The sequence below is a fragment of the Microcebus murinus genome, chromosome 16 (genome assembly GCF_040939455.1).
Source record: "Microcebus murinus isolate Inina chromosome 16, M.murinus_Inina_mat1.0, whole genome shotgun sequence".
NCBI classification, from domain to species: Eukaryota; Metazoa; Chordata; class Mammalia; order Primates; family Cheirogaleidae; genus Microcebus; species Microcebus murinus.
Window position 1 is genome coordinate 26,598,037 of NC_134119.1, and position 24,414 is coordinate 26,622,450.

Below are 24,414 nucleotides of genomic sequence, written 5' to 3' on the forward strand. Positions count from 1 at the left end.
CCAAAACATGATGGTGGAGAAGTGAGAAGAATGTAAGGTATGCTGACATCTCTGTCTCTCATATACAGAGTCAGCAGACATTGTGTAAAGGTGGCATTATAAGAAACAGTGGTTTAGATATATTATAAAAAGAAGATAGGCCAGGTGAGGTGGCTCCTACCTGTAATCCTAACACTTTGGGAGGCCAAAGCAGGAGGAACACTTGAGCCCAGGAATTAGTGGTTACAATAAGTTATGGTCACTGATCATGCCACCACACTCCAGCCTCGGCGACAGAGCAAGAGACCCTGTCTCTAAAAACAAAAAAAGAAGATGATGATAAAGGACAGCTATTTAAAAACTAAAACCAGACTGTAAACTTACTACTTATTGTAAAGAAAACAGAAAACAAAGAATGCAGAGAACATATTGCTAAAGATAAAATTAAAAAGGCAGCTAAAAACAGAATCCAACATAAACAAGATGACATAATCAAGGTGTTCATAAGTGTAAATGGGATAAATATCCATTAAAAAGAAAAATCTGTCAGATTAAACTAAGAATTAATCCTCATTATATGTGCCTTATATGAGAGAAACATCTAGAGGAGGATGATGAATGAGCGAAGACATAACAGAAAAATCTAAACAAAGGAAAGGAAACAGTATTAATAGTAGCAGGGCAGATTTAAGAAAAAAATTGGGGCCAGGCGTGGTGGCTCACACCTGTAATCCTAGCACTCTGGGAGGCCTAGGCGGGCGGATAGCTCGAGGTCAGGAGTTCGAAACCAGCCTGAGCAAGAGCGAGACCCGTCTCTACTATAAATAGAAAGAAGTTAATTGGCCAACTAATATATACAGAAAAAATAAGCTGGGCATGGTGGCACATGCCTGTAGTCCCAGCTAGTCGGGAGGCTGAGGCAGGAGGATTGCTTGAGCCCAGAAGTTTGAGGTTGCTGTGAGCTAGGCTGACGCCACGGCACTCACTCTAGCCTGGGCAGCAAAGCGAGACTGTCTCAAAAAAAAAAAAAAAAAAGGAAAATTTTAAAAGGGCCATTTCTAATAGTAAAGAATACTATCTATAACCTGTCATGTGTATTTTTGTACCAAATAATCCAAAGGAAAACATATACCTATATACCTTTAAGTTACTATGTTTCTAAACAACAAATACTTAAGAATTTAGAAAAAGAACAAGCATTTTTTAAAAACTAGTAAATAATAAAAAAGATTGAATTCATAAAACAGTCTTGCTGATCAAGCCTCCACATCTTGCTACTCATGTTAAACAGCACTATAAGTGTTTGAACAGCAAAATCCAGACTGGCAGAAATCTACAGGATGTAATTTTTAAATAAATGAATTATAACGAAATAAGAAGAAACCATAGACTGAAAGAATTATGAGATGTATCAATGAAATGTAATGTGTGGACTTTGGTTCCTGGTTCAAAAGAACTTAACTCTAAGAAAATATTTATGAGACACAGAAATTTGAGCATGGGTTGGAACTTTTTTTTTTGAGACGGGGTCTTGTTCTGTCACCCAGGTCAGAGTGCAGTGGTGAGACCATAGCTCACTGCAGCCTCAAACTTCTGGGCTCAGGTGATCTTCCTGCCTCAGTTTCCTTTGTAACTGGGACTTTAGCTTGAGCCACCACTTATAGCTGGGCTGGATTTTTTTTTTTTTGTATTAAGGAATTTATTATTAATCATTAATTTCTTAAAGAGTCCTTATATTATGAAGATATATACTAAAATATTTTTGTAAGAAATAATTGGATGTTATCTTGGATTGGCTTCAAAGACATCCAGTGGGGGAGAGCGGAAGGGCTAAGGTTTTTATAGATGAAATACATTCAGCCGAGTGTTGATAATTCCTGAAGCCAGGGAGTTCATTCTGTTTTTCCTTTTTGTATTTGTTTGAAATTTTCCACAGTATTAAGAAGTAAATAGAAATTACTGAATAACAAAAATGCAAATGATCTTATAGCAGAAATGGTATATATGCTATGATTATAACTATATAAAAATAGGAATGAATATGGAAGAGATATTATCATTTTTGGGGGGTGGTAAGGTGTGGCAACTTTCCTAATTTCCAAATTCTCTGTAGTCCTGTGAATTTTACTTCTGTATTTTCACAAAAAGTTGGGAGTGATCATGGCCCACTCCATAGCCTCTTACATAGGTCACCCTTTCTTACCATGTTACTATGTAAAATCTGTTAGCACTTTTCTTGGATTATGAGACTCCTTAGCTGAGTGATCTTTGAGAATATAATGGTTAGCGCCTGACACATGGTTAGTGCTTGGTAAATGTCTGTGGTTGAACCGGGGAAGGTGAATGGCACCCAGTTCCTAATGAGGTTAAATATAGGGGATGTGGAATGGCCCTTTGATCTAGAACTCCGGGTATCAGCCAGAATTCAGAATTAAGAAGATAGAGGAGGTTAGAAAGTGAGGCAGCTACAGGCTTGAAGCCATTCACTCCAAGAGGTGGCAGAGCTGGGAAAGAGTAAGAGAATGATGGCTTTGTGTTCAGTGTTGGGGCCCAGGGGTGTCTATACCAGGAGTCTCCTGGAAGGACTGATTAGGGAAAGGAGTAAAGGCCCATGTTTGTGTGAGCCCTCAACCACAGCCAGGGCTCTCAAGGCTGAACTGTTCTTGGTTTTGTTCCCCAGGCCTGGTGAGTAATGTGGTGTTTACCAGTCACACCATGGAGCAGCGGCACCCTGTCCTTGTTCAGCTGCAGAGCCTCATCAGGGCTGCCAATCCTACTGCAGCCTTCATTCTTGCAGAAAATGGGATTGTCACCAGGTAAACTTCTAGGGACTCCACTCCACAGGACCAGCCACTTTCTCACATACAACATTCTGTCTATGGCTCATGGGGTCTTTCTGCTGTATCTAAGACCTAAATATTTAGAGAAGTCAGTTTTTGAAGTGCTTTTTTTGCTCTGTAAAAACACCAAGACTACCCCATGTGTCAGTGTCCTGTGTTATTTTGAGGCATTTTGTTTTGATGCATTCACATTCTCATCCACTGAATGATGGAAATCAAGACTTTCTTAATGTTCCTTGTATAAGATGTGAGAGAAATGGCATAGAGAACATACATAATTTATTCCGTTATTTCATGGACTTGGGTTCAATTTACAAACTAAAAAAGAGAATTAGTGTCTTCGTGTGTGTGTGTGTGTGTGTGTGTACAAAGAGAAAACACCTGGCAGTGTAGCAATTTTGTTTGCTCATTTAGAATACTAAAGGATTGTAGCCGGGTGCAGTGGCTCGCACGTGTAATCCTAGCACTCTGGGAGGCCGAGGCGGGAGGATTGCTTGAGGTCAGGAGTTCGAAACCAGCCTGAGCAAGAGCGAGACCCCATCTCTATTATAAATAGAAAGAAATTAATTGGCCAACTAATACATATATATAAATAAAATTAAAAAATTTAGCCGGGCATGGTGACGCATGCCTGTAGTCCCAGCTACTTGGGAGGCTGAGGCAGGAGGATTGCTTGAACCCAGGAGTTTGAGGTTGCTGTGAGCTAGGCTGATGCCATGGCACTCACTCTAGCCTGGGCAACAAAGCAAGACTCTGTCCCAAAAATAAAGGATGGTATACCTTTTTATATATTTTTGGCTTTGGAACCATGCAAATGTTTTATGTATTTAAAAATTAAATCAACAAGGAGAGAAGAAACAAAATTAAATACAAACCAAAAAAATGAATCTGCATATCAGAGTAATATAACAACCACACACAAAAAAGTGATTTATTCAAGTAACTTTTCAACATAATCCTCTGTTAGAACCCTGATTCCAAACAACATCACTGATTGAAGAAAGATTGTAAATATAAAAGGGGAAAGGTGAAGAAAAACCCTTCAAATTGATTTAAACTGGAGACTCAATATAAATTCATTACTTTTTTAGAATTGCTCTTTCCTTTGAAAGGGAACAGAATAATAATACCACAGTAGCTGTAAACATCCCTTTGTCTCTAAGTACCAATCCCCAGTACAAGGTATTAGGACTCCTTGGAGAATTAACTTATTACATGTTTAATGCAGAGAAAGTACAAGGTGAGCCTGGTCCTTTTTATGCCGGTAAAGCAAGGGAAGTACCAAAGACCAGTGGAAGTGTGTCAAAAGGATATGGGACTAGCAAGAGAAGTTCCTACTAGTCAAATCTGGGACAATTTGAGCATAAGAAAGAACAATAATAATAATGGATTATGACATATGAAAAAAATGTGACTCTACAGTGATATAAAAAGGGAAGAGGGACAGGACAGCAAAGTGTTACTTTACAGAAGAATGCCAAATAAGTATTGATAGAACTAGAACATCTTCATTTTGTAACTTTCAATCTAATACAATACTTAATTTAGAGAGGGATATCAATGAATGCTAAAAGCTGTGGGTGAAAGATTGTTGAGGAAAAAAGATGTTCACTAGTCTGCTAGTGTATAAATTATCACTCCGCAGACTGCTTAAATATGACCAGTAATGGGACAAAATGATACGGTGTGCCTCCTTGATGTAATGGGAAGGACACATCATCATCTGGGTATTAATCTCCAAAAATATTTAACTTGAATCTAATCATGAGGAAACAATCAGACAAATCCAAGCTGTGGGACACAAGACAGCTGACCTGTATCTTCAATAATATCAACACCATGAGAAACAAACAAAAAGATGGAGAAATTGTTCCAGATTAAGAAATAATAAAGATTGTAATTTTTAAAAAAAATTTTAGGAGCCATGCTAATCTTCTCTGTATCATATCAATTTTAGTATATGTGCTACCAAAGCAAGCACAGAGGTTATAATTTTTTTTTTTTTTAAACTGAGTTTCACTTTGTTGCCCAGGCTAGAGTGAGTGCCGTGGCATCAGCCTAGCTCACAGCAACCTCAAACTCCTAGGCTCAAGCAATCCTGCCTCAGCCTCCCGAGTAACTGAGACTACAGGCATGCGCCACCATGCCCAGCTAATTTTTTCTATATGTATTAGTTGGCCAATTAATTTCTTTCTATTTATAGTAGAGATGGGGTCTCGCTCTTGCTCAAGCTGATTTCAAACTCCTGACCTCAAGCAATCTGCTAAATGTAATGAGTGATCCTTGATTGGATTACGGGCCCTCCCCCACAAAAAAGGGAAAGTTTGAAAATGGATGTATATCTGTGCTTCTCCAATGAATCTCTTGGGGATCTTGTTAAAATTAGTTTCTGATTTAGTAGGCCTGGGGTGGGGTCTGGGGTTCTACAGTTCTAAGACATGATTCCAGTGCTGCTTGTCCATAGTATTCCTTGGGTATGTTAACAGTTTTGTGGTTCTGTAAAAGAATGTCCTGGTTCTTAGGAGATGCATACTGAAGTATTTAGGGGTGAAATAATCATGATGCATTCAACTAACTTTCAAATGGTTTGCTAAGAAATAAATGCATGCTTGTGTGCTTGTGCGTGTGTATGGGGGAAGGAGGAAGCACAATATGCAGTAAGATTGACAGTCCTGATTAACCTGAGTCTTTCCTGTATTTTCAAAGGAATGAAGACATTGAGCTGATTCTCTCAGAAAACAGTTTTTCAAGTCCTCAGATGCTGCGATCTCGATATTTAATGTACCCTGGCTGGCAAGTATCATCATTGAAAAGTAGCTAAGATTTCTTTGTAAACCCAGTGATTTATTTATTTACAGAAAAAAAAAAAAGTGAAAATACCACATGTGCTCTACCAGGGTAACACATGGCAGCTGGAATGGCCTGCCATGTCCCAATAACTGCTGGCCCTGCCACAAGCCCAGTACTCCACATCTTGGGCTCCAAATTGGGAGCCTCCGTGGATGTTGAGATTTAGGGCACCGAGCACAATAGTATCCTGTGTTTCCTACCCCCTAGTGAGGGTGAGGTGGCTGGCATGGAACTGAGGAGCCATAACCTTCTCAGGTGAGAGTCACTCCTGAGAACACAGTCAGTCCTCTAGGGTTCCCATCTGGCAGGTAGGTTCCCTGCTAATGTGACCCAGGGAATGTTCTCTGTAGGCTGCCACACAGCCCGTGAACCTCTCCAGAGAGGAGAAGAAAAAGGAGAGAATGTGCCAAGTCCACTGCAGTCATACCAATACCAGCGTGCTTGAGCTCTTCACTGTGTGCACTAGGCATTGTTCTAAGACTGCACTCTGCGCATGGTAGCCACCAACCACATGTGGCTGTTTCATGAACTGTGAATGTAAATTAATAAAAATCAAGTAAAATTTAGAATTCAGTCTGCACAGCTACCTGTGGCTAGCAGCTACCATGTTGGACAGTACAGATCCAGAACATTTCCATCACCCCAGGAAGTTCTGTCAGACAGTGCTGTTCTAAGAGCCTTGCTTGTGTTATTTAACTGTTACACCTAGTCTGTGAGGTGGATTCCATTATTTTTCTTATTTTATAGATAAGGTACCAGAGGTAACAAGGAGTTAATGACTTGCGCAGTTTTCAGGCAGTAAATGAAAGAGCTGCAGTTCAAGCTCAGGTTGAATGGCTCCAGAGCCTGTTCTCTTAACTGCGGGCTGCACTTGTCCCTGTGTAGAATGGACAGTTAGTTTCTGCTCTGTTAAAGGTTTTGGTAAAGGCAATGGTTAAAGCTTGGCCAGAATTAATCTCTCCTGTTTATCTGGATTGTCTTTGTTATCCTTATTCATTTCTCCCAGGCACCTCTCTACATCCTCCACACCACCCCTTACATCACCAATTGGTCATACTATGCCATAAAAAATAAAACAAAACGAAAAAACCCAGAATGTCAGTATGTAAAATTGAAGGTTTTCAGGTATATTCTTAGAAAGATTCTCCGATTTGAGTCACATTATACTTAATTAAACAGTGGGTAAGTGGGTCATTCCTTATACCTGAACAAGGTAATTATACTTTAGCTGAAAAGAAACAAATGGAGCCTCTTTCCCGTGGCTGCAGCTACTGACTCTCTTGCTGCTTGAACCCCTGGGCCTGGTCCTGAAGTTCCCACAGTCACCCCGGGCACCTGTAGCAGCCCCGTTCTCCAGTCCCTACTGACTCATGCTGGGCATGGTACATAAGCCTAGCCCAGGGCACAGACTTATCTGGAGGCAGATGCACACCTGTAATCCTAGCCCTCTGGGAGGCTGAGGTGGGCGGATTGTTCGAGGTTAGGAGTTCGAAACCAGCCTGAGCAAGAGCCAGACCCCGTCTCTACTATAAATAGAAAGAAATTAATTGGCCAACTAATATATATAGAAAAAATTAGCCGAGCATGGTGGTGCATGCTTATAGGCCCAGCTACTTGGGAGGCTGAGGCAGTAGGATTGCTTGAGTCCAGGAATTTGAGGTTGCTGTGAGCTAGGCTGATGCCACAGCACTCACTCTAGCCTAGGCAGCAAAGTGAGACTCTGTCTCAAAAAAAAAAAGAAGACTGTGAATCTAGAGTCTGAAACCTTTCCCTTATCAGGAAGATCAGTCCTTATAGAGAGTCAGAGATGGAGGGACCTCAAAATCATCCTTCAGGCCCTCTCTCCTAAGTCCATTTCTAGAAACTGGGTAATTTCATCTTTTAACAAGATGGTAGTCATCAGTCTCCCACTCATGCGTATACATTACTCCCTTCCTGAGTAGGTTAGGACCACCCCCTCAGAGTGAATGGGCTGTATATAGATCCACTATGCGCTCAGCTGTGTGCCATGCATGCATCTTCTGCTGTTTCCCTCTCACAGCACTCTGTTCTCATGGACCCCATTCCCACCTTTTTGGGTAGAACAATTTGTTATCTAGTCTGGGCAAAAACTTTGCTCTCTTCCCTTAGCCCCTGAAGATTCCCTTAAGGATTCAGACACCACAGAAGCCAGAGAAGCCCGAAGTCTCCAAATGACTTGTTTGGGTAGGGAAGGGACATGGCAATCTTGCAAAAATGTCATGCCACCACCTTACTTTAAAGAAATCACAAAGAGGTGGGGCGTGGTAGCTCACACCTATAATTCCAGCACTTTGGGAGGCCCAGGTGGGAGAATCGCTTGAGGGCAGCCTGAGAAACAGTGAGATCTTGTCTCTGCAAAAAATAAAAACACCAGCTCTATATGGTGGCACATGCTTATAGTCCCAGCTACTCAGGAGGCTGAGGTGGGAGCTTGCGCCCAGGAGTTCAAGGTTGTAGTGAACTATTATCACACCACTGCACTCCAGCCTGGGTTACAGAGCAACACCCTGTCTCTTAAAAATGAAATAACTTTTTAAAAAGAACAAGTATAGATAGCAATCATGGAAACAGAATTCAATGTCAGTAATATTCAGAGACATAAAATGGTACCTTGTTTTTATGACAGCTACTAAATTCAACCAAAAATATCTATCTATAATATTCATTGCTGGGAAAATTGTTATGAAACTGGTATACTCATGTGCTGCCGTGGGAGGTGTAAATTATTACCCATGAAATGGTTATACCCTTTCCTAGAGTGATTCCAATTATGGGATTCATCTCAAAAAAAAATAATTCAGTCTGGGCGGGGTGGCTCATGCCTGTAATCCTAGCACTCTGGGAGGCCAAGGCAGGAGGATTGCTTAAGCTCGGGTTCAGCACCAGCCTGAGCAAGAGTGAGACCCTATCTCTACTAAAAATAGAAAGAAATTAGCCAAACAACTAAAAATAGAAAAAAAAAATTAGCTGGACACAGTGGCACGTGCCTATAGTCCCAGCTACCTGGGAGGCTGAGGCAGGAGGATTGCTTGAGCCCAGGAGTTGGAGGTTGCTGTGAGCTAGGCTGATTCCATGGCACTCTCGGCACTCTCGCCCGGGCAAAAGAGTGAGACTCTTTGTCTCAAATAAATAGATAAAAACAATTCAAGGCTGGGCGTGGTGGCTCACAGCTGTAATCCTAGCACTCTGGGAGGCTGAGGCAGGCAGATCGCTGGAGGTCTGGAGTTCAAAACCAGCCTGAGTGAGACCTCATCTCTACCAAAAAAAATAGAAAGAAATTAATTGACCAACTAAAATATATATATACAAAAAATTAGCCGGGCATGGTGGCACATGACTATAGTCCCAGCTACTTGGGAGGCTGAGGCAGCAGGATTGCTTGAGCCCAGGAGTTTGAGGTTAGTATGAGCTAGGCTGATGCCACGGCACTCACTCTAGCCTGGGCAACAGAGTGAGACTCTGTCAATTAAAAAAAAAAAAAAAAATTCAAAAGAAGGAATGACCATTCCATAACTGTGGAAGCTGGGTTATGGGTACTTGGGAGTTCATTATACTACCCTTCTACCTTTGCATGTGTTTGAAAATTTCCATAATAGAAAGTTAAGTTTTAAGGAAAGTTAAGTATATAAACATCTTCTAAATGAATCTGAGGCCAACAGTTTGCTGAACTGAAAACTGAAAAAATAGAGCAGAGATGCCTCAAACCTTTAACAGTCCCTTCTATTGAGATACATCCAGATAGTGGGACATAGTTGGAGCCCCAAGGGAGTGTGAGGGGATCCTGAGTAAGAGCCCCCACTGTCCCAGGAATGACCTCCAACCTCAGATGGCCACTGACAGGCTTTAGAGGTTTATGTGGTCTTTGACTTCAAGGAACTGCTAGTCTAAGGAGGTAAAACCTCCATCCTGACAAAGCCCCTGCTCTAAATAAATAGTCATACTTCCCAATTTTAAGATGTATACACGAGTGTTTTCTATGCAATTATGGCATGTAAGCAAGGGGGGATTTAATTATTTTAGGATAAATGACATGTAAGTTCATCCCAAAGTAGTGTATAATAACACTCAAAGCCAAAATTATTTGTACTTACAATTTTTTAAACCTTTTAAGGTATGAAGGTAAATTTGATTCTGGATCAGTGTTTCCACTAATGGTTCAGATCTGCGTATGGTTTGGCCGTCCATTGGAAAAGACTCGCTTTGTGGCCAGGTGTAAAGGTGAGCCTTGGCTGGGACATGTCCCAGACACTGGTAAAAGAGTGCCCCAGAGCTGTGCCTGCTTCCTGTTACCATGTTAGTATTCCGTGTGCTCTTTTCCTTACCATTTGGGACCAAAAGCAAGCAGAGGGATTTGAGGAATCACTAGTCTCCTACCTCTGATTGTGGGTAGCCACAAAATTTGATCTCCACACCATTGAAAGAGTTTTTCCACCCCTGGGAACAGTGGCAGAGCCACTGGGGAGCAACAGGGGGGGAGGGGTGGAACCTGCGAATCCTGGACCCTGCTGGAAAGGACCCTTTCCTAGTCTCTAAACCTCCCAGCTATGCTACCCTAACTTGGCTTCTGCCCAGGTGAGTGACAGCCCTGTTCTCTTCCTCCATCAGCAATTCAGTCCTCCATCAAGCCAAGTCCCTTCTCTGGAAACATCTACCACATCCTGGGCAAAGTCAAGTTTTCAGGTAAGTAGGAGGTTGGATTTGGAGGTCCTACACCATGAAGTGCTTGCATCTCATGATGTGAGTTCATGGCCTCTGCTGGCGCTCTGTAGACCACCTATGCCTCTCAAACGCTCTCTCAAAATCCCTCCCGGCTGGCCGGGCGCCGTGGCTCACGCCTGTAATCCTAGCACTCTGGGAGGCCGAGTCGGGTGGATTGCTCAAGGTCAGGAGTTCGAAACCAGCCTGGGCAAGAGCGAGACCCCATCTCTACTATAAATAGAAAGAAATTAATTGGCCAACTAATACATATAGAAAAAATCAGCTAGGCATGGTGGTGCATGCCTGTAGTCCCAACTACTTGGGAGGCTGAGGCAGGAGAATTGCTTGAGCCCAGGAGTTCGAGGTTGCTGTGAGCTAGGCTGACACCACGGCACTCACTCTAGCCAGGGCAACAAAGCGAGTTGTTTTTTTTTTCTGTCTCAAAAAAAAAAAAAAACCCTCCCTCTGGCCTTACACCAGGCTCATCCATCACCCCGTGCCCCAGGGGCCCACTTTCTTCAGGTTCTTCTGCTTCATGGTGAAGGATCTGCCCTCCTCCGCTGAATGACCTGCTCAGGGGCCCTCCTCACACTTCCAAAGAATCACACCCCACCCCTCCAGTTGCTGCCCCTATGCTGAGCTCTCCAGATCCATTTCTTTTTTTTTTTTTTTTTTTTTTTTGAGACAGAGTCTCGCTTTGTTGCCTAGGCTAGAGTGAGTGCCGTGGCGTCAGCCTAGCTCACAGCAACCTCAAACTCCTGGCTCAAGCAATCCTGCTGCCTCAGCCTCCCAAGTAGCTGGGACTACAGGCATGTGCCACCATGCTCGGCTAATATTTTTCTATATATATTAGTTGGCCAATTAGTTTCTTTCTATTTATAGTAGAGACGGGGTCTCGCTCTTGCTCAGGCTGGTTTCGAACTCCTGACCTCGAGCAATCCGCCCGCCTCGGCCTCCCAGAGAGCTAGGATTACAGGCGTGAGCCACCGCGCCCGGCCTCCAGATCCATTTCTGACCAAAGTCTTTAAGCCTTCGCTTGCCTTCTCCCTTCTGTCCAGTAGGCCTGTCTGTCATCCCAAGACTCTGGAGCCCTTGCATCCTGGTAGTCTCTGCTGGGCTGGGGGTTAGGGAAGGCCTCAGAACAAGTAAGGGTCGGCCAACTCAACATTGAGGAAGGGTAGGATATTCCAGGGAAAAGAAACAGCATTTGGTATACTCCAGAGGCAGAAAAGGCACATTTCAGGAACCAAAAATGGTTTACTATGGCCAGAGCCTGGGGTAGGGAGAGGGGTAGTGTGTCTCTTAAGGCATCTTCAGTTAGAATAACAGAAAACCCCAACTCAGCTAGCAAGTGTTAGCTGTATAACAAGTGAAGAGGTTGGCAGCAAAGCAAGGCCACTGAGGGCCCAGGTAATGTGTCTTTGTATTCTTCCTTCCACTGTTGTGTGTCAGCTTGTTCTGAGGTTCCTGCCCCTCATGGTTGCCAGGTGGTGCTATAGGTCTGCTTGTCAAACCAGACACTGCATCCAGCCAATGAGAAGCTGGCTCTTCCAGTGGGTGTCTTTGTCAGTGTAGTCACCTTTTCCCAAAGCTCCTACCCCCATTCTCTCAGACACTTCTCTCATTGGCCAGGATTGAGTTGCTTTGCCTTTCTGGACCCACCACCCATAGGTGGCTTGGTATTGGAGGAGGAGGGGGATGCTGGGTAGGCAGCCATCAGTGTTTGCTGTGGGGAGCCACTGGGGTTTAGGCATGGGGCCATCATGGTTCAGATGGGAGGATTAGATGGCGTAACCTGTGTAAAAGAATCTTTCAAGGTCCTTAATGTTGTCAATTCTAAAACTTTGGCGCTTCACCCAGCCTGATGCCCTCAGGCTCCAGCAGCCAACCCCTGCCTGCTTCACAGGTCTTGATGCCTTCACTCTCCTCACCGTCACCTCCTTTTCTTCTTTATTTAGACCTGCTGTTGACCTCTTTCTTGTTCAGGGTTAACCTTTGTTCTGGATCCCTTTTTTTTTTCTTTTGAGACAGTGTCTTGCTCTGTTGCCCGTGCTAGAGTGCCATGGCGTCAGCCTAGCTCACAGCAACCTCAAACTCCTGGGCTCAAGCGATCCGCCTGCCTTAGCCTCCTGATTAGCTGAGATTACAGGTGTGAGCCACTACGCCCAGCTAATGTTTTATTTCATTTTTAGTTGACTGGCTATTTTTTTCTATTTTTAATAGAGACGGGGTCTCACTCTTGCTCAGGCTGGTCTCCAATTCCTGAGCTCAAGCAGTCCTCCTGCCTTGGCCTCCCAGAGTGTTAGGATTACAAGCGTGAGCCACTGCGCCCGGCCTGGATCCCTTTCTTATCCTGCCTTTGAGGGGCCCTTGCTACCTCCTTGTGTCTCCAGTCACTCCTAGCCTCCAGCTCCTCAGTATACGTCCTGGACACACCTCTCCTGTCCATCTACAGGACCTTCCTGCGGCTCTGTTGTAATGTTGACCATCCCCTCTCAGGCCTCTGCTGAGAAACCCCCACACCTCTACCAAGGGGGCTTTATTTGCTTCTTCTCAACCACATCTTCCACAGTGGCAACCTCAGCTACACCAGTGCCTACACCAGTGTGGATATCTCCCATTCCGGGTCTCACAGTCTTTCACATGCCACTGGTGCAGAGTCAAACTCCTCCTCTTCCCTCCCTACAACCTTTTCTTCATCTTTTGTTCCCTTCCGGGTTGATAGTGTCCACCTGATCACCCAGATCAGCCAAGCTAGAAACTTCTTTTACTCCTCCCTCTCTTACTCCATCCTTTCTCAGTTGCCACCAGTCATGTCAGTTCTCCCTCCTGTGTTTTCTCATGAGTCTGTCCCAGCCATCTGTGTTGTTACAGTTTTGGCGAAGCCTTATCCTTTTGTGGCAGGGTCTCAGGGACTAACGTGTGCTCCTCTTACAGATTCTGAGAGAACCATGGAGGTCTGCCACAATACTCTGGCCAACTCTCTCAGCATCATGCCGGTTTTGGAGGGACCCACGCCACCACCCGACTCCAGAAGCACACCTCAAGACAGCAGTGGGCAGCAGGAGTGCTACCTTGTGTTCGTTGGCTGCTCCCTGAAAGAGGACAGCGTCAAGGACTGGCTGCGGCAGTCAGCTAAGCAGGTGGTTTCCAAAGCCCAAACAGACTTGCCACGGATGTGACCCACATACTTCACAGGCGCTACTGGCCCTGAGAAGCCCCTCCACTGATACCACCCCACCAGTCTGCCCCGTACAGGCTCAGCCAGCACTGTCAGGGACACTTTGGGAGTGGGAGGAATCACTCAGGGCAACCTCTAGGCAGGAGTGCTGTTGTCTGCTCTGTGAGCCCAGCTTCTCTGCAAGCTTTGGGTGCTAAGGCTCCTAGCACAGCCTTAGGAGTTTATCTCATCCTGGAACTCTGGGAATAGAGCTCGCTGGGGCTTGGGTCTTTTGCAAATGCTCAGTTGGGACCTGTCTTTATACTGAGGCATGGGCTGCCTCATCTGTATAAGCTCCTAAATGGTGTTTGACTAGGGGACCTTGGGCTGTCCTTTTGCATGTCTGTTATTGGTGGGGCCTAGGGATAAGACTCTGCAGAGAGGCAGGACCGTGCCCATTTGCAGAAACATTGGGCACTCCACAGCTACTTCTTCCCTGCTAGCTCCCAGGGCTCTGCCATGGGAAAGTGGTCTTCCCGAAGGGCGAACAGGCAGAATATTATGTCTAGGCCATGGGAGTTCATATACTTTCCCCTCTGCTGGGATTGTGGTCATGTCACCAGAGCCCTGAGCCCTCACCTACCCATGAATTCCATCAGCTCTTTTGGGACCTGACCCCTCCTTACATCTCTGCACAGAAGCCTCAGAGGAAAGCCCTGAAGACCAGGGGGATGCTGACCCAGCAGGAGATCAGGAACATCCATGTGAGTGCCTTGCCCTGGGCTCTCCCCTCAGTGGCCCAAGGCTGTCCTAAGCTTGTGTAGCTCTGTCTTTGGATTTCCTGAGTAAGGGAGCTATTGGCAGGGCGTGCTGAAAGTCTTGCATCTCTCAGGCCACAGAGGGAAGCTAGGTACAGAATTCTGACCTCGCAGTCTCAGTTAGCAGGGGGCAGGTGGCCTCTGGTGTGAACCCGGATGAGATCAAGCAGAACCAGTACCTGTGGGAGTAGCAGGTGACGGGAGATCCTGCCTTGTTCATTGTCACCCTGCTCCAGCAGCTGCAGAAGATCTCTGTCCAAGATTAACCAACTAGGGCTCAGGAAAAAACTGTCCAGATCCAGAAGCTGTTCATGGGAAGGTTGTAGAATCCTAACGCCAGTTAGAGGCCCCTTGTTGAGCCCTCTCAGCCTCCAGGCTGACCCCCAGCCTCTGCACAAATCACCATGTCTACTGGGGCCTCTTCCTGACGGGTTTGGGATCAAAAGGCTAAAAGAGACACAGAGTCCAGGTCCTAGGATGGGCTGTGTCACCAGCCCACTAATGAGCAGGTGGAGTGGGAGAGTATTCTGCGTTGGACTTGAGGCAGCCCCCTTCCTAAACAGCTCCTATAGGCCTGTACAGCCCTGGGTGCTCCTGGGGAGGACAGTGTAGGCACCTCAGAAGGCAGTCCTGGTAATGCATGTTCCCTGCAAGCAGACCTTGAATAAGGATTTGAGTACAGATAGTTTATTTTAGAAGTGACTTTAGGAGATGTTAAGGTAGGGAGGTGGGAAGGTGGGAAAGGGAAGGGACAGCCAGTACAGGGCGTGTTATCAAACCAGTTCCTCTGTGAGCAACAGGGGCATATTCCCACTAGGAACTCCCAGCTTGAGGGTTGCTGAGGGTGTTAATTCCCTGGCTCATCTGCCTAGCAGAGCAGGCAATCTTGCTAGGGTAATGGACTTGTTTATGTTTTTAATGAGTGAGTGAATGATAGAAAGTGGTGAGATAATTCTTACAGGACTCTTTCTTCTTACAGGTGAAACGCCACCTGGACCCCCTACCAGCAGGCTACTTTTATAATGGCACCCAATTTGTTAACTTCTTTGGTGACAAGACTGATTTTCACCCACGTATCCTTAGAACAACTTGGTCCTGGTTCAGAATCTGGGGCAGCGGGTCTAGGACTGTCTGCTACAGCCGCTGCAGCCGGGCCCTAAAGCGGGCTGAGCTCTGCATTTCCACAGGCGGGGGCTGGGAACACACAGGAGCAAACCACAGGGGCACACTTTTCATTTGCTCTTTTAAAGTCCTTAAAATTAGATTTCTCCATTATTTAGTGTTACTCTGTGGGTTGGAGTTTAAATGCAGCCGTGGTAACACCCTGAGCTCTGTGGTCATCAGGGTCATGATTTACAAGTTGGGGCAGCCACAGTTAATCTGTGGAAAGATGGACAGGGCAAAATGAGAGCCTTGTGGTGCTGCTATGTGCTAATGAAAGCAGAAGGATTCGGTTCTAGGACTTCATTAAAGGCCATATGCCAATCACAATCTTAGTAGCTGTGATGCTGCCAGTATATACCAAGAGCCCATCAGGTACCCTCTGTGCGGGCCAGGCACACACTACCTGGGTATCCCCCACCTCACCTGCCTGCAGGTCCTCTGGGCTCAGGCAGGCTCCATTGTCTTCCAGGCTCAGAGCTCTGTTCCTTAATGAAACATCAGTCATGGACCAATTCATGAATGACTATGTGGAAGAAGCCAACCGAGAAATCGAGAGGTACAACCGTGAGCTGGAGCAGCAGGAGTATCATGACCTCTTTGAGCAGAAGCCCTAGAAGAAGCCTGGGGCCGTACATCCTGCACAGTGTCCACCCTGGAGATGGACGAATGGGTGGCCCCTCCCTGAAGGGGCTGTCTTTGTTCTCCTTGGCCTATGTGTGCTGGCTTGAATGCATGTTATCTTTATTCTCTATACAGCGCTGAAGAGCATCACCTACACCACTGATTTGGGGGATGGGGTGGGGGGTCCTCAAGGATGGGCAGACTGGGACTGCCTGTGTGTGCAGCTGGCAGTCATCCAGGAGCTCTGGGTCTCTGATAACAGTATCTCCTCTGGTCTGTTGAGACACTGTGTGGGGATAAGGAGAAGCATTTGGATTGCACAGTGGAGCTGCTGGGACTTAGAAGGCACCCTGGCTGCCCAAACTGTGGCCATGCCTGGTGGGCAGGCCACAACAGGCCTCAGGTGTCAGATGCTGCCCCAAGAGAGCCATCATCTGCAGTGGAGTGCCTGCCTTCCCTGCTTAGGCCCCTTCCATTGAAGGAGCTGGCCCTACTAGCCCCCAGCCCAGGCTTGGGGAGAGCAGCCCAAGCCCAGTCCACAGAGCCAGCAGCTTAGGCTGAGAACGACTGCTTATTTGAAATGAAGGGATTCCCCGTACAGACTAAACTGAAGGAAAGGCACGTTGTTTTCCAGAAGCGTGTGGCTCTCAAGTTGACATCAGCATTCCGTCTTGTGCTTGGTTCTTGATCTCTCCTGTGGCTTCACTAGGGTTTCCCTAATTCAGGGTCAAGAGCGAGCCTGCTGCCCAAGCTCCCCTGGTAAAGCTTGACCTAACTGTAAAGGGGAGCGTCCTGCAGCTGTTAGTCTCAGGCCTGGGGTCTGATTACTTGTCAGGCGTCTGTCTCCAGCACCCAGCCCTCCCACCAGCCTTGCCAGGGAAGGCCTGCTTTTTAGCCACAAACTTCAGGAAACTCATACACCTCCCCCACCCCCCACCCCCACCCCCCGTGCATTGTTTGGCTCCTGAGGACCAGGAATTTCAACGAATTCCAATACCCAAGTTAGAATTCCTTCAAGTGGCATCGTAAATCAGAGGAGAATTACAAGTGTGTCCGTGCCTGACATTCATAATTACTGTGGGGATAGGTTGGGCAGGGGTGTCACAGGCACTGATATTTAGGTGATGTGTGTCAGGACTTCAGCGCCTTGGCTGCCTAGATTGTAAATGTTTTCTGAATTTCACATATTTTTTTGCATGCCTTAGGAAGAAGCACATAGGTGAAACCAGCAAAGTTTCTAGTAATGTAGAGGGGTTTTTGAGAAAGCCCTCTGATGCAGAGGGGAGAGAGGATGGAACACATGGGGTCTGTGTACCTGGTCACACAGAGGCCTGCATGCAAGTAGCAAAGCAATTGTCAAGGGTTTGTCAATAAAATGTACTAGAAAAAAATTTGTATTTAAAGCCAAACGAACAAAATTCCAAATACCATTGAATAAGAAATCTTGCATCAAGAAAGGCTTCTGAAAATTCCCATGTGCTCCAGTCTCTGCTCCAAAGCCATTGGTGACAAAGGCCCCACTGTGGAGTCCAAGTCTGGGAGCCCCTGACTTCTGGCTGGCCAGAGGCCAGGGTCTATGAAGGGCCTGCCTCTGCTTCAGAATCAATAACATAGATCTTAAGTGCAATTGATTAATAAGCAATGACTTACTGTAGCTTCCTTTAGCTCTACCGAGCTCTTTTTAAAAACTCAAACTTGAGCAGCCTTAGAAAAGGGAGGGGGGTGGGGGTGTGAGAACCATAGGCCATTTCCTCCAGGTGGGTTTCTGTGAGGTTTTAAAAGAAAGCTCTGGATCTAGGAGCTTGAGCCATTTCTGGCTGCCCTGGCCTGGCAGTCTGGCTGCTGCACGGAAGAGTTTTTAAAGAGGGGTCGGAGCCTGCCCATATTGTGGGCCTTCCCACCACGTGGGGCTGTACTGCGTGGTGGTCCTGGTTTCTGACCATTTTCCATAGAAATGCTCTCTCACCAACCTGCCCCACTGTCCCAATTCCTTTCCTCTTGGAGGAAAAAACTGTGATTACCTCAACTTGAGTATGAAACTGTGATTGAAAAAAGTCAAAACATTAAGAAGTATCAAAGCCAAAAAGGCAAAACTGGCTGAGGCCTCTGTAGATGCTCCTCAGCCTGCTCGGGAGTGTGAAGGGGCACACTGGCGAAAGGGCATTCCTCGGAGCAGCCGCTCTGCCTCGGTGCAGATACACACTGCGCACTGTGTGAGCTCTTTGAGGACTGAGGCCGGAGGTCGCTTCCAGAACCTGCCGGGCCTCCGAGTTCTGGCTGTGAAGTTCGCATCCACTTGATTCCTGTGTGGGGAGCCAGGTCTTAGACTGTCTCCACAGGAAGGGCCATGACACTGTGTTTTAGCTTTTGACCTCAGAAGTGGGTAGTGGGGACCCAGCAGAGACATCCAGGTGGGTTCCTAGGAAAGGCGCAGTCCTCCAGGGGCTTACATGCTTTTTACCAACTTTCCTGTTAGCAGCTTCGGTTTTATATCACCCAGAGTGTGTGTGATAATGTTGAAGTCGCTGAAGTTATAGGTTATTTTATGTTTTGACATGGGATTTTTCTTTTTGTCATTGGAAAGAGGAGGCAGAAATTGGCAAAAACAGGATTACCTTTGGAAGGGGCCACTGGTTAGGAGCCAGGCTGGCCCCTCTGAGCCCTGGGGGCTCTCTGACCTGAGGCCTGGATGCTGGGCCCTTCAGGTTGCAAGAAAAAGTTCCCTCCTAAATTCTAATAGGATTTTGGAGAATTTTTGCACAGTAATAAGCTCTGGGTTGATCTTTGGGCTTCTCAAAAGGGAAATGTTCAACTCAAAGATTGTAAACTATTAAGTATTCCAGCCGTGTTGCTGACTTAGTTGGGTAGTTGTACCTCAAGAAGTAGGTGAGAAATGGTTTCTTCATTGTCCCAGGGTGTTAAATACTAATGACATAAGAGCTCACTTACGTGCCAAAATTCACTTTTATACTAGTTTTTCAGTGCTTTAATATTTGTAACTTAAATTTTAAAACTCATTTACAAACACTACTGTAACTTCAGTGAAACTGAATTGTGTGATTGAAGCTTTTTGCTTATTATAGTATTTATTACACTACTTAATTCAGTAAATATATAAAAGTAGCCTTCAATTTATTTTTATATTATTTTACATGTTTTTACCTGCAGTTGTGTATGTGAATTTACCTTGGTAATTAAGATGTTAATGCTAAGGACCAATAAACTATCACTGAACAAGCAAGACCTCCAGTCATTGGCCGTCCCGCTGACTCAGTCTCCAGGTGCCCCGGGGCGGGTGTGAGAAAGCCCGCCCCCGGACTGTGGCCTAGCCTCAGCCTCCGCCCCATGCGTCCTTTGCTGAGGCTTTTGGGGGAAGAGTCCTTGAGGCTCACACTCCTCTCCCTAGATCGGCGAGCGGCCCGTGGAGACTAAAATTCAGACGAAGAAACCACCCTGGCTTGCGGGGTGGGCACTTGGGGAGTCCTAGAATTCGGGGCAGGACTCAGGGAGCCGGGTGCGGGCACGGGCTTCTCCCGGGGCGTCCCCTCCCCTCTCGGGTCTCTCGCCCTCGTCCTTGACCGCGGTGCTCCGCTGCAGGTTCTCGAGCCCCAGCGCTCCCCGGCCGGGCTGCAGAGGGAACCACGGCTCGTTTCAGCGCGGTAAAATCTCCACGAGGTGGCCCTTGGGTCACATTTTATAAGTGGGCGACCGAGGCGCGGAAGGGTCCAGTAACTGGAGCAGGTGGCAAAGCCGCTGCTCAAGCCCGCGTTAAATCCGAGAGAGCCCTCACGGCGCTCAGACTTGGAACCGCAAGTTCTAAGGGGTAGATTTGCCGAAGCCCTCGGGATTGGAGGAGCGAACACAAATGCGCCAACAGTCCCGTGAGGGCGCAGGTCCGCTCGCCAGCGGTTCCTGCCGCAGTTGGCGCGGCGTCCCTGCAGGCTGCTCCCGGGGCTCCCGCTGGCTGACCGCCACCGCTCGCCCCCAGATGGGTGGGGAGGAGGGTCCATCCGGGAAGGGCACCCGCCGCCCGCAGCCGGTCCGTAAAGACTCTGCTTCCTGTCACACCCAAGACGCAGGGTCGGGACAAGGGGCAGTGCCCCACTGGGCAGATTTGAGAGCAGACCCAAGGGGGGTAGGGTGCCACCTCCGAAGGCAGCCTCGGGTGACTGGGGTGGTGGTCTAGGGTGTGGAAGTTCCAAGCGATCAATTAGTCACAATCCAAATGCAAAACTGGACCCGCAGGGCTCGGAGTTGGCAGCTGCGTCACCAGCGCACTGCTCTTTCCAGAGCCTGCTGCCTCCCGACCTGCAAGCCCAGGTTTGAACCACGATGGAGCTCCTGTCTTGCATTTCCAGAAGCCTCCAGGGTTGGGGATTAACCCCTAAAGAACTGCCAAGGGCAGTGTGAAGACAGTAAGTGGTGAAGGGCTCCAGGTCTGGGTGAGCTTCGAGGGCCAGGGGGACTTAGAGGCCAGGAAACCTGGAGCTGGGAAAGGAGTCCTGTCTCCCACCTGGAGCTGCTTGATGGAGCAGGAGCCGCAGGATCTGGGGATCTGCTGGACTAGACATGTGGAAAGTGGGATTTAGAGCAGAGGATCGCTGGGAGGCCGAGGCGGGTGGATCGCTGGAGGTCAGGAGTTTGAAACCAGCCTGAGCAAGAGTGAGACCCCGTCTCTACTATAAACAGAAAGAAATTAATTGGCCAACTAATATGTATAGAAAAAATTAGCTGAGCATGGTGGTGCATGCCTGTAGTCCCAGCTACTCAGGAGGCTGAGGCGGGAAGATTGCTTGAGCCCAGGAGTTTGAGGTTGCTGTGAGCTAGGCTGACGCCATGGCACTCACTCTAGCCTGGGCAGCAAAATGAGACTCTGTCTCAAAAAAAAATAAAAAAATAAAAATACCTAGAGCAGGTGGAGCTGCAGGAAATCACAGGGCTCTCCGAGGAGTGTAGAGAAATATTGATGTAATAATTTATTTTTTGTTTGTTTTGAGTTGTTTGTTGTTTGTTTTGTTGAGACACAGTCTTGCTCTGTTGCCTGGGCTACAGTGCAGTGGTATCATCCTAGCTCACTGTAGCCTCAAACTATGGGCCTCAAAGATCCTCCCACCTCCCAAAGTGCTGGGATTACAGGCATGAGCCATCACGCCCGGCCTGGTGTATTAATTTCTTTTCTTTTCTTTTCTTTTCTTTTCTTTTCTTTTCTTTTCTTTTCTTTTCTTTTCTTCTTTTCTTTTCTTCTTTTTTTTTTCAGACAGAGTCTATTGCCCTGGGTAGAGTGCAGTGGCGTCAGCCTAGCTCACAGCAACCTCAAACTCCTGGGCTCAAGCAATCCTCCTGCCTCAGCCTCCCGAGTAGCTGGGACTACAGGCATGCGCCACCATGCCCGGCTAATTTTTTCTATATATATTAGTTGGCCAATTAATTTCTTTCTATTTATAGTAGAGATGGGGTCTCACTCTTGCTCAGGCTGGTTTCGAACTCCTGACCTTGAGCAATCCGCCCGCTTTGGCCTCCCAGAATGCTAGGATTACAGGCGTGAGCCACCGCGCCCTGGTGTATTAATTTCTATCATACAATCGAAAGAGTTATGCCCAAAGAAAACATGACCAAATGACCCACTTCCAGCCCATGACAGAAAGGGATCAGCTTGGTTTCTGTAGGAGGAGTCCAGAGTGGTCCAGCTATAAGCTCAGCTGGGCCCAGCAAGTGCTCATGATAAGGAAAACCTCCATCTATTACTTGGTACATCAGCCACCTGAGATCCCCACCCCTCATGGAAGACCTGCATCAGCACTAACCTATTACCTGGCCCATCAACTAATCTATTACCTGGTGTATCAGCATAACACTAAACCTGTTACCTGGCACAGTAACTAATCATTACCTGGCTTATCAACATAATACTAACCTATTACCTAACACATCAACTAACCTATTACCTGAGCCATTTGAGACCCCACCGCTCAGACCACGCAAACTTAATAAAAGTGGGGAAAATCGGGTAGATGGGGCTCAGAATTTGGTGACGAGATCCCTCTGAGCCTGCTGGCAAATAAACTTTGATTCTCTGACTCTCTGTGTATGTCTCAGTTTGTCCTCGGGACCACCTGCTGTAATACTTGTTGTATACTCAGATGTCATCAGAACCCTCTCCTTGGTGGCCTCACTCTCCCCAGGCAATGGAGAGTGGCTTGGCTTCCTTTATGACAGGAGCAGCACCAACACCCCAAGGCAAAGCCCTCCCCCCTCTCTAGAGGTACCCTCAAGATTGGGATCACATTCCCATCCCTGAACCAGCCACAGTGGCCTAGCCAAGGGTCTCTGTGCACTTCCATGGGCCCCCCAAAACCAGGTCCATTTGCGTGGTGGGCCCCCAAAGAAGGGCTTGCTCCCGTACACCAGCATTGCATATCCCCCTGCAGTTTCTGAGCTCTTCTGTTAAATCAGACACCTACTTAACTTTTTTAAATGCTGCTTTCTGCATGTGTTTTCTAGTATAAGTGATAGGAAGCGCTAAGTCACTGAGTATGGTGGCAGTGATGGCTGTGGTGATTTTTAACCAAGGGATGAAAGAGTTTAAATTGAAGGCATTCTATCCACTAAGATAACCCCAGCTCCCACTGCAGATTGAGAAAAGACCACCACTCTTTGATTTTGTGGTGCCTCAGAGCACCCACAGACATCAATGTTGCATGGGATCCGGCTTGAGAATCTTTTCTTAAATAAAAGGAAGGCCATGTGGACTGTATTGTGGGTGCTGGGCTGTTGTTCCATGTGGGTGGAGGTGAAAAGTGGACCAACTAGAGAGACATTCCCAAGGAACAACTGACAAGACAAAATGACTAATTAGACAAGAGCAAAGGGGGTGACCTCGAGGTAAAATCGGAAAAAGCCAGAGTGGAAAAAAACCCAACATTTTGAAACAATTCCAAAGACTTTTTTTTGTTTCATTCTCTAAAAATTCAAAGAAAAATAAATTTGTTCATCCACCAAATCATTCCTGTTTTTCCCATGCATTGCTTAATTGACCAGCTAAAATTATTTAGCTTAAAAAATTGCATCAGCTTCAATAAATTGTATGTCAAACTAATAAATGGCTATAAATCTGTCAAAAAAAAATACTAACCAAATAAAGTGTGAATATATTTCCATTTTAGCCTACAAATGCCACTACTTTTCCTATACCAATGAAAAAAGTTTAATTTTTTTTTCCTCTTCTCATTTTTAAGAAACTTTACCTTTGTACTCTGAAACTTCATGCCTGGATGAATGTACAAATAGTAGAGAAATAAGGACAACAGGAAAAGAAAAGATGGTTGATAGGGAAGATTATTTCAGTTTGAGACTAAAAATTCATGGAATTTTTCTAGCTACAAGAACTTCATTCCAACTTCGTTTTATAGATAAAAATGGTCAGAGATCCAAAGAGGCTGGAGGTCTCACCACCAGGTGTCCGGGGCCTCTCCACTCCCACTATTCTACCCATCCACCTTCCTGAGAGCAGCGGGAGCTGGTGGGCATGATGGCTTGGAGTGGCACCTCAGGCCTGTCAGCCCTGGATGGTGAGCTCAAGGCCCCTGGGCAGGACAGGAGACCTGCGAGAAGGAGAGCCATAGGTGGGGAGGATGTGAGGGACACAACGGCCAAGGATGGCCAGGAGGTAAGAGGATACTCGGAGGACCTTAGTGTCACCAGCTGAATTCCTCAGGTGACAGGTGGTAAGATTTCAATGGAGTAGGGCCTGGAGGTGGATGAGGCTAGGGAAGTTTGGGGCCAGCCTTGTCGCATTCGTTCCAAGACCTGCCTGGTGAAGGGCCTGTATTTGTTGAGTCTGTCCACTAGGGGTTTCTCAGCTGAGAAGCTGGGCTGAGGAGCTGGGACCCAGGTCAGAGGGCAGCGGGGCTTGACAGGAGGGCAGCCTTGGAAACTTCCTGGCCAGTGGTCTGCTGGTCTGATAGAATCAGTGAGCCCAGAGCCCTGAGCCCCTGTCCAGTGCTCGATTCTGGCTGTAAGGAGAGGAGAGAGGGGAAGCGCGATGTCATCCTGAGCAGAGCAGGTCCCATTGGCTCTATGCAGGGCAGGGGCTCCTCGCCCTCCTGGCTGCCCTCATAAGAGCCAGGATCTTTCTCTCCTTGGTAGGGGCAGATGGCAACAGAGAGAAGACTTAATGCTGTGTTAGTTGGGTACTAAAGGGTCATCCTCCCACCCACCTGTGGGGCCTGGAGATGCCCCCAGGAGAGAGAGGAGGCCAGTGGAG

The 24,414-nt window shown here is 46.8% G+C and overlaps 1 protein-coding gene and 1 pseudogene across 6 annotated transcripts in view; one reads left to right on the plus strand and one right to left on the minus strand.

The window, feature by feature from the left end:
- Positions 1-19,392, plus strand: part of DNAAF9 (dynein axonemal assembly factor 9) — a 134,334-nt gene extending 114,942 nt beyond the window's left edge. For 4 of the 6 annotated variants that reach the window (XM_012754829.3, XM_012754830.3, XM_012754834.3 and 1 more), the window contains exons 30-37: positions 2,660-2,795; positions 5,526-5,612; positions 9,802-9,908; positions 10,296-10,370; positions 13,326-13,531; positions 14,208-14,312; positions 15,346-15,439; positions 16,032-19,392. In XM_012754829.3, coding sequence (XP_012610283.2) covers positions 2,660-2,795; positions 5,526-5,612; positions 9,802-9,908; positions 10,296-10,370; positions 13,326-13,531; positions 14,208-14,312; positions 15,346-15,439; positions 16,032-16,144 — 923 coding nt within the window. In that variant the 3' untranslated portion in view covers positions 16,145-19,392. The remainder of the gene's footprint in view (positions 1-2,659; positions 2,796-5,525; positions 5,613-9,801; positions 9,909-10,295; positions 10,371-13,325; positions 13,532-14,207; positions 14,313-15,345; positions 15,440-16,031) is intronic. The other 2 variants (XM_012754833.2, XM_076010979.1) reach the window with 2 other exon arrangements.
- LOC142861462 (uncharacterized) lies at positions 4,707-4,800 on the minus strand (annotated as a pseudogene).
- Positions 19,393-24,414: the final 5,022 nt, after the last annotated feature.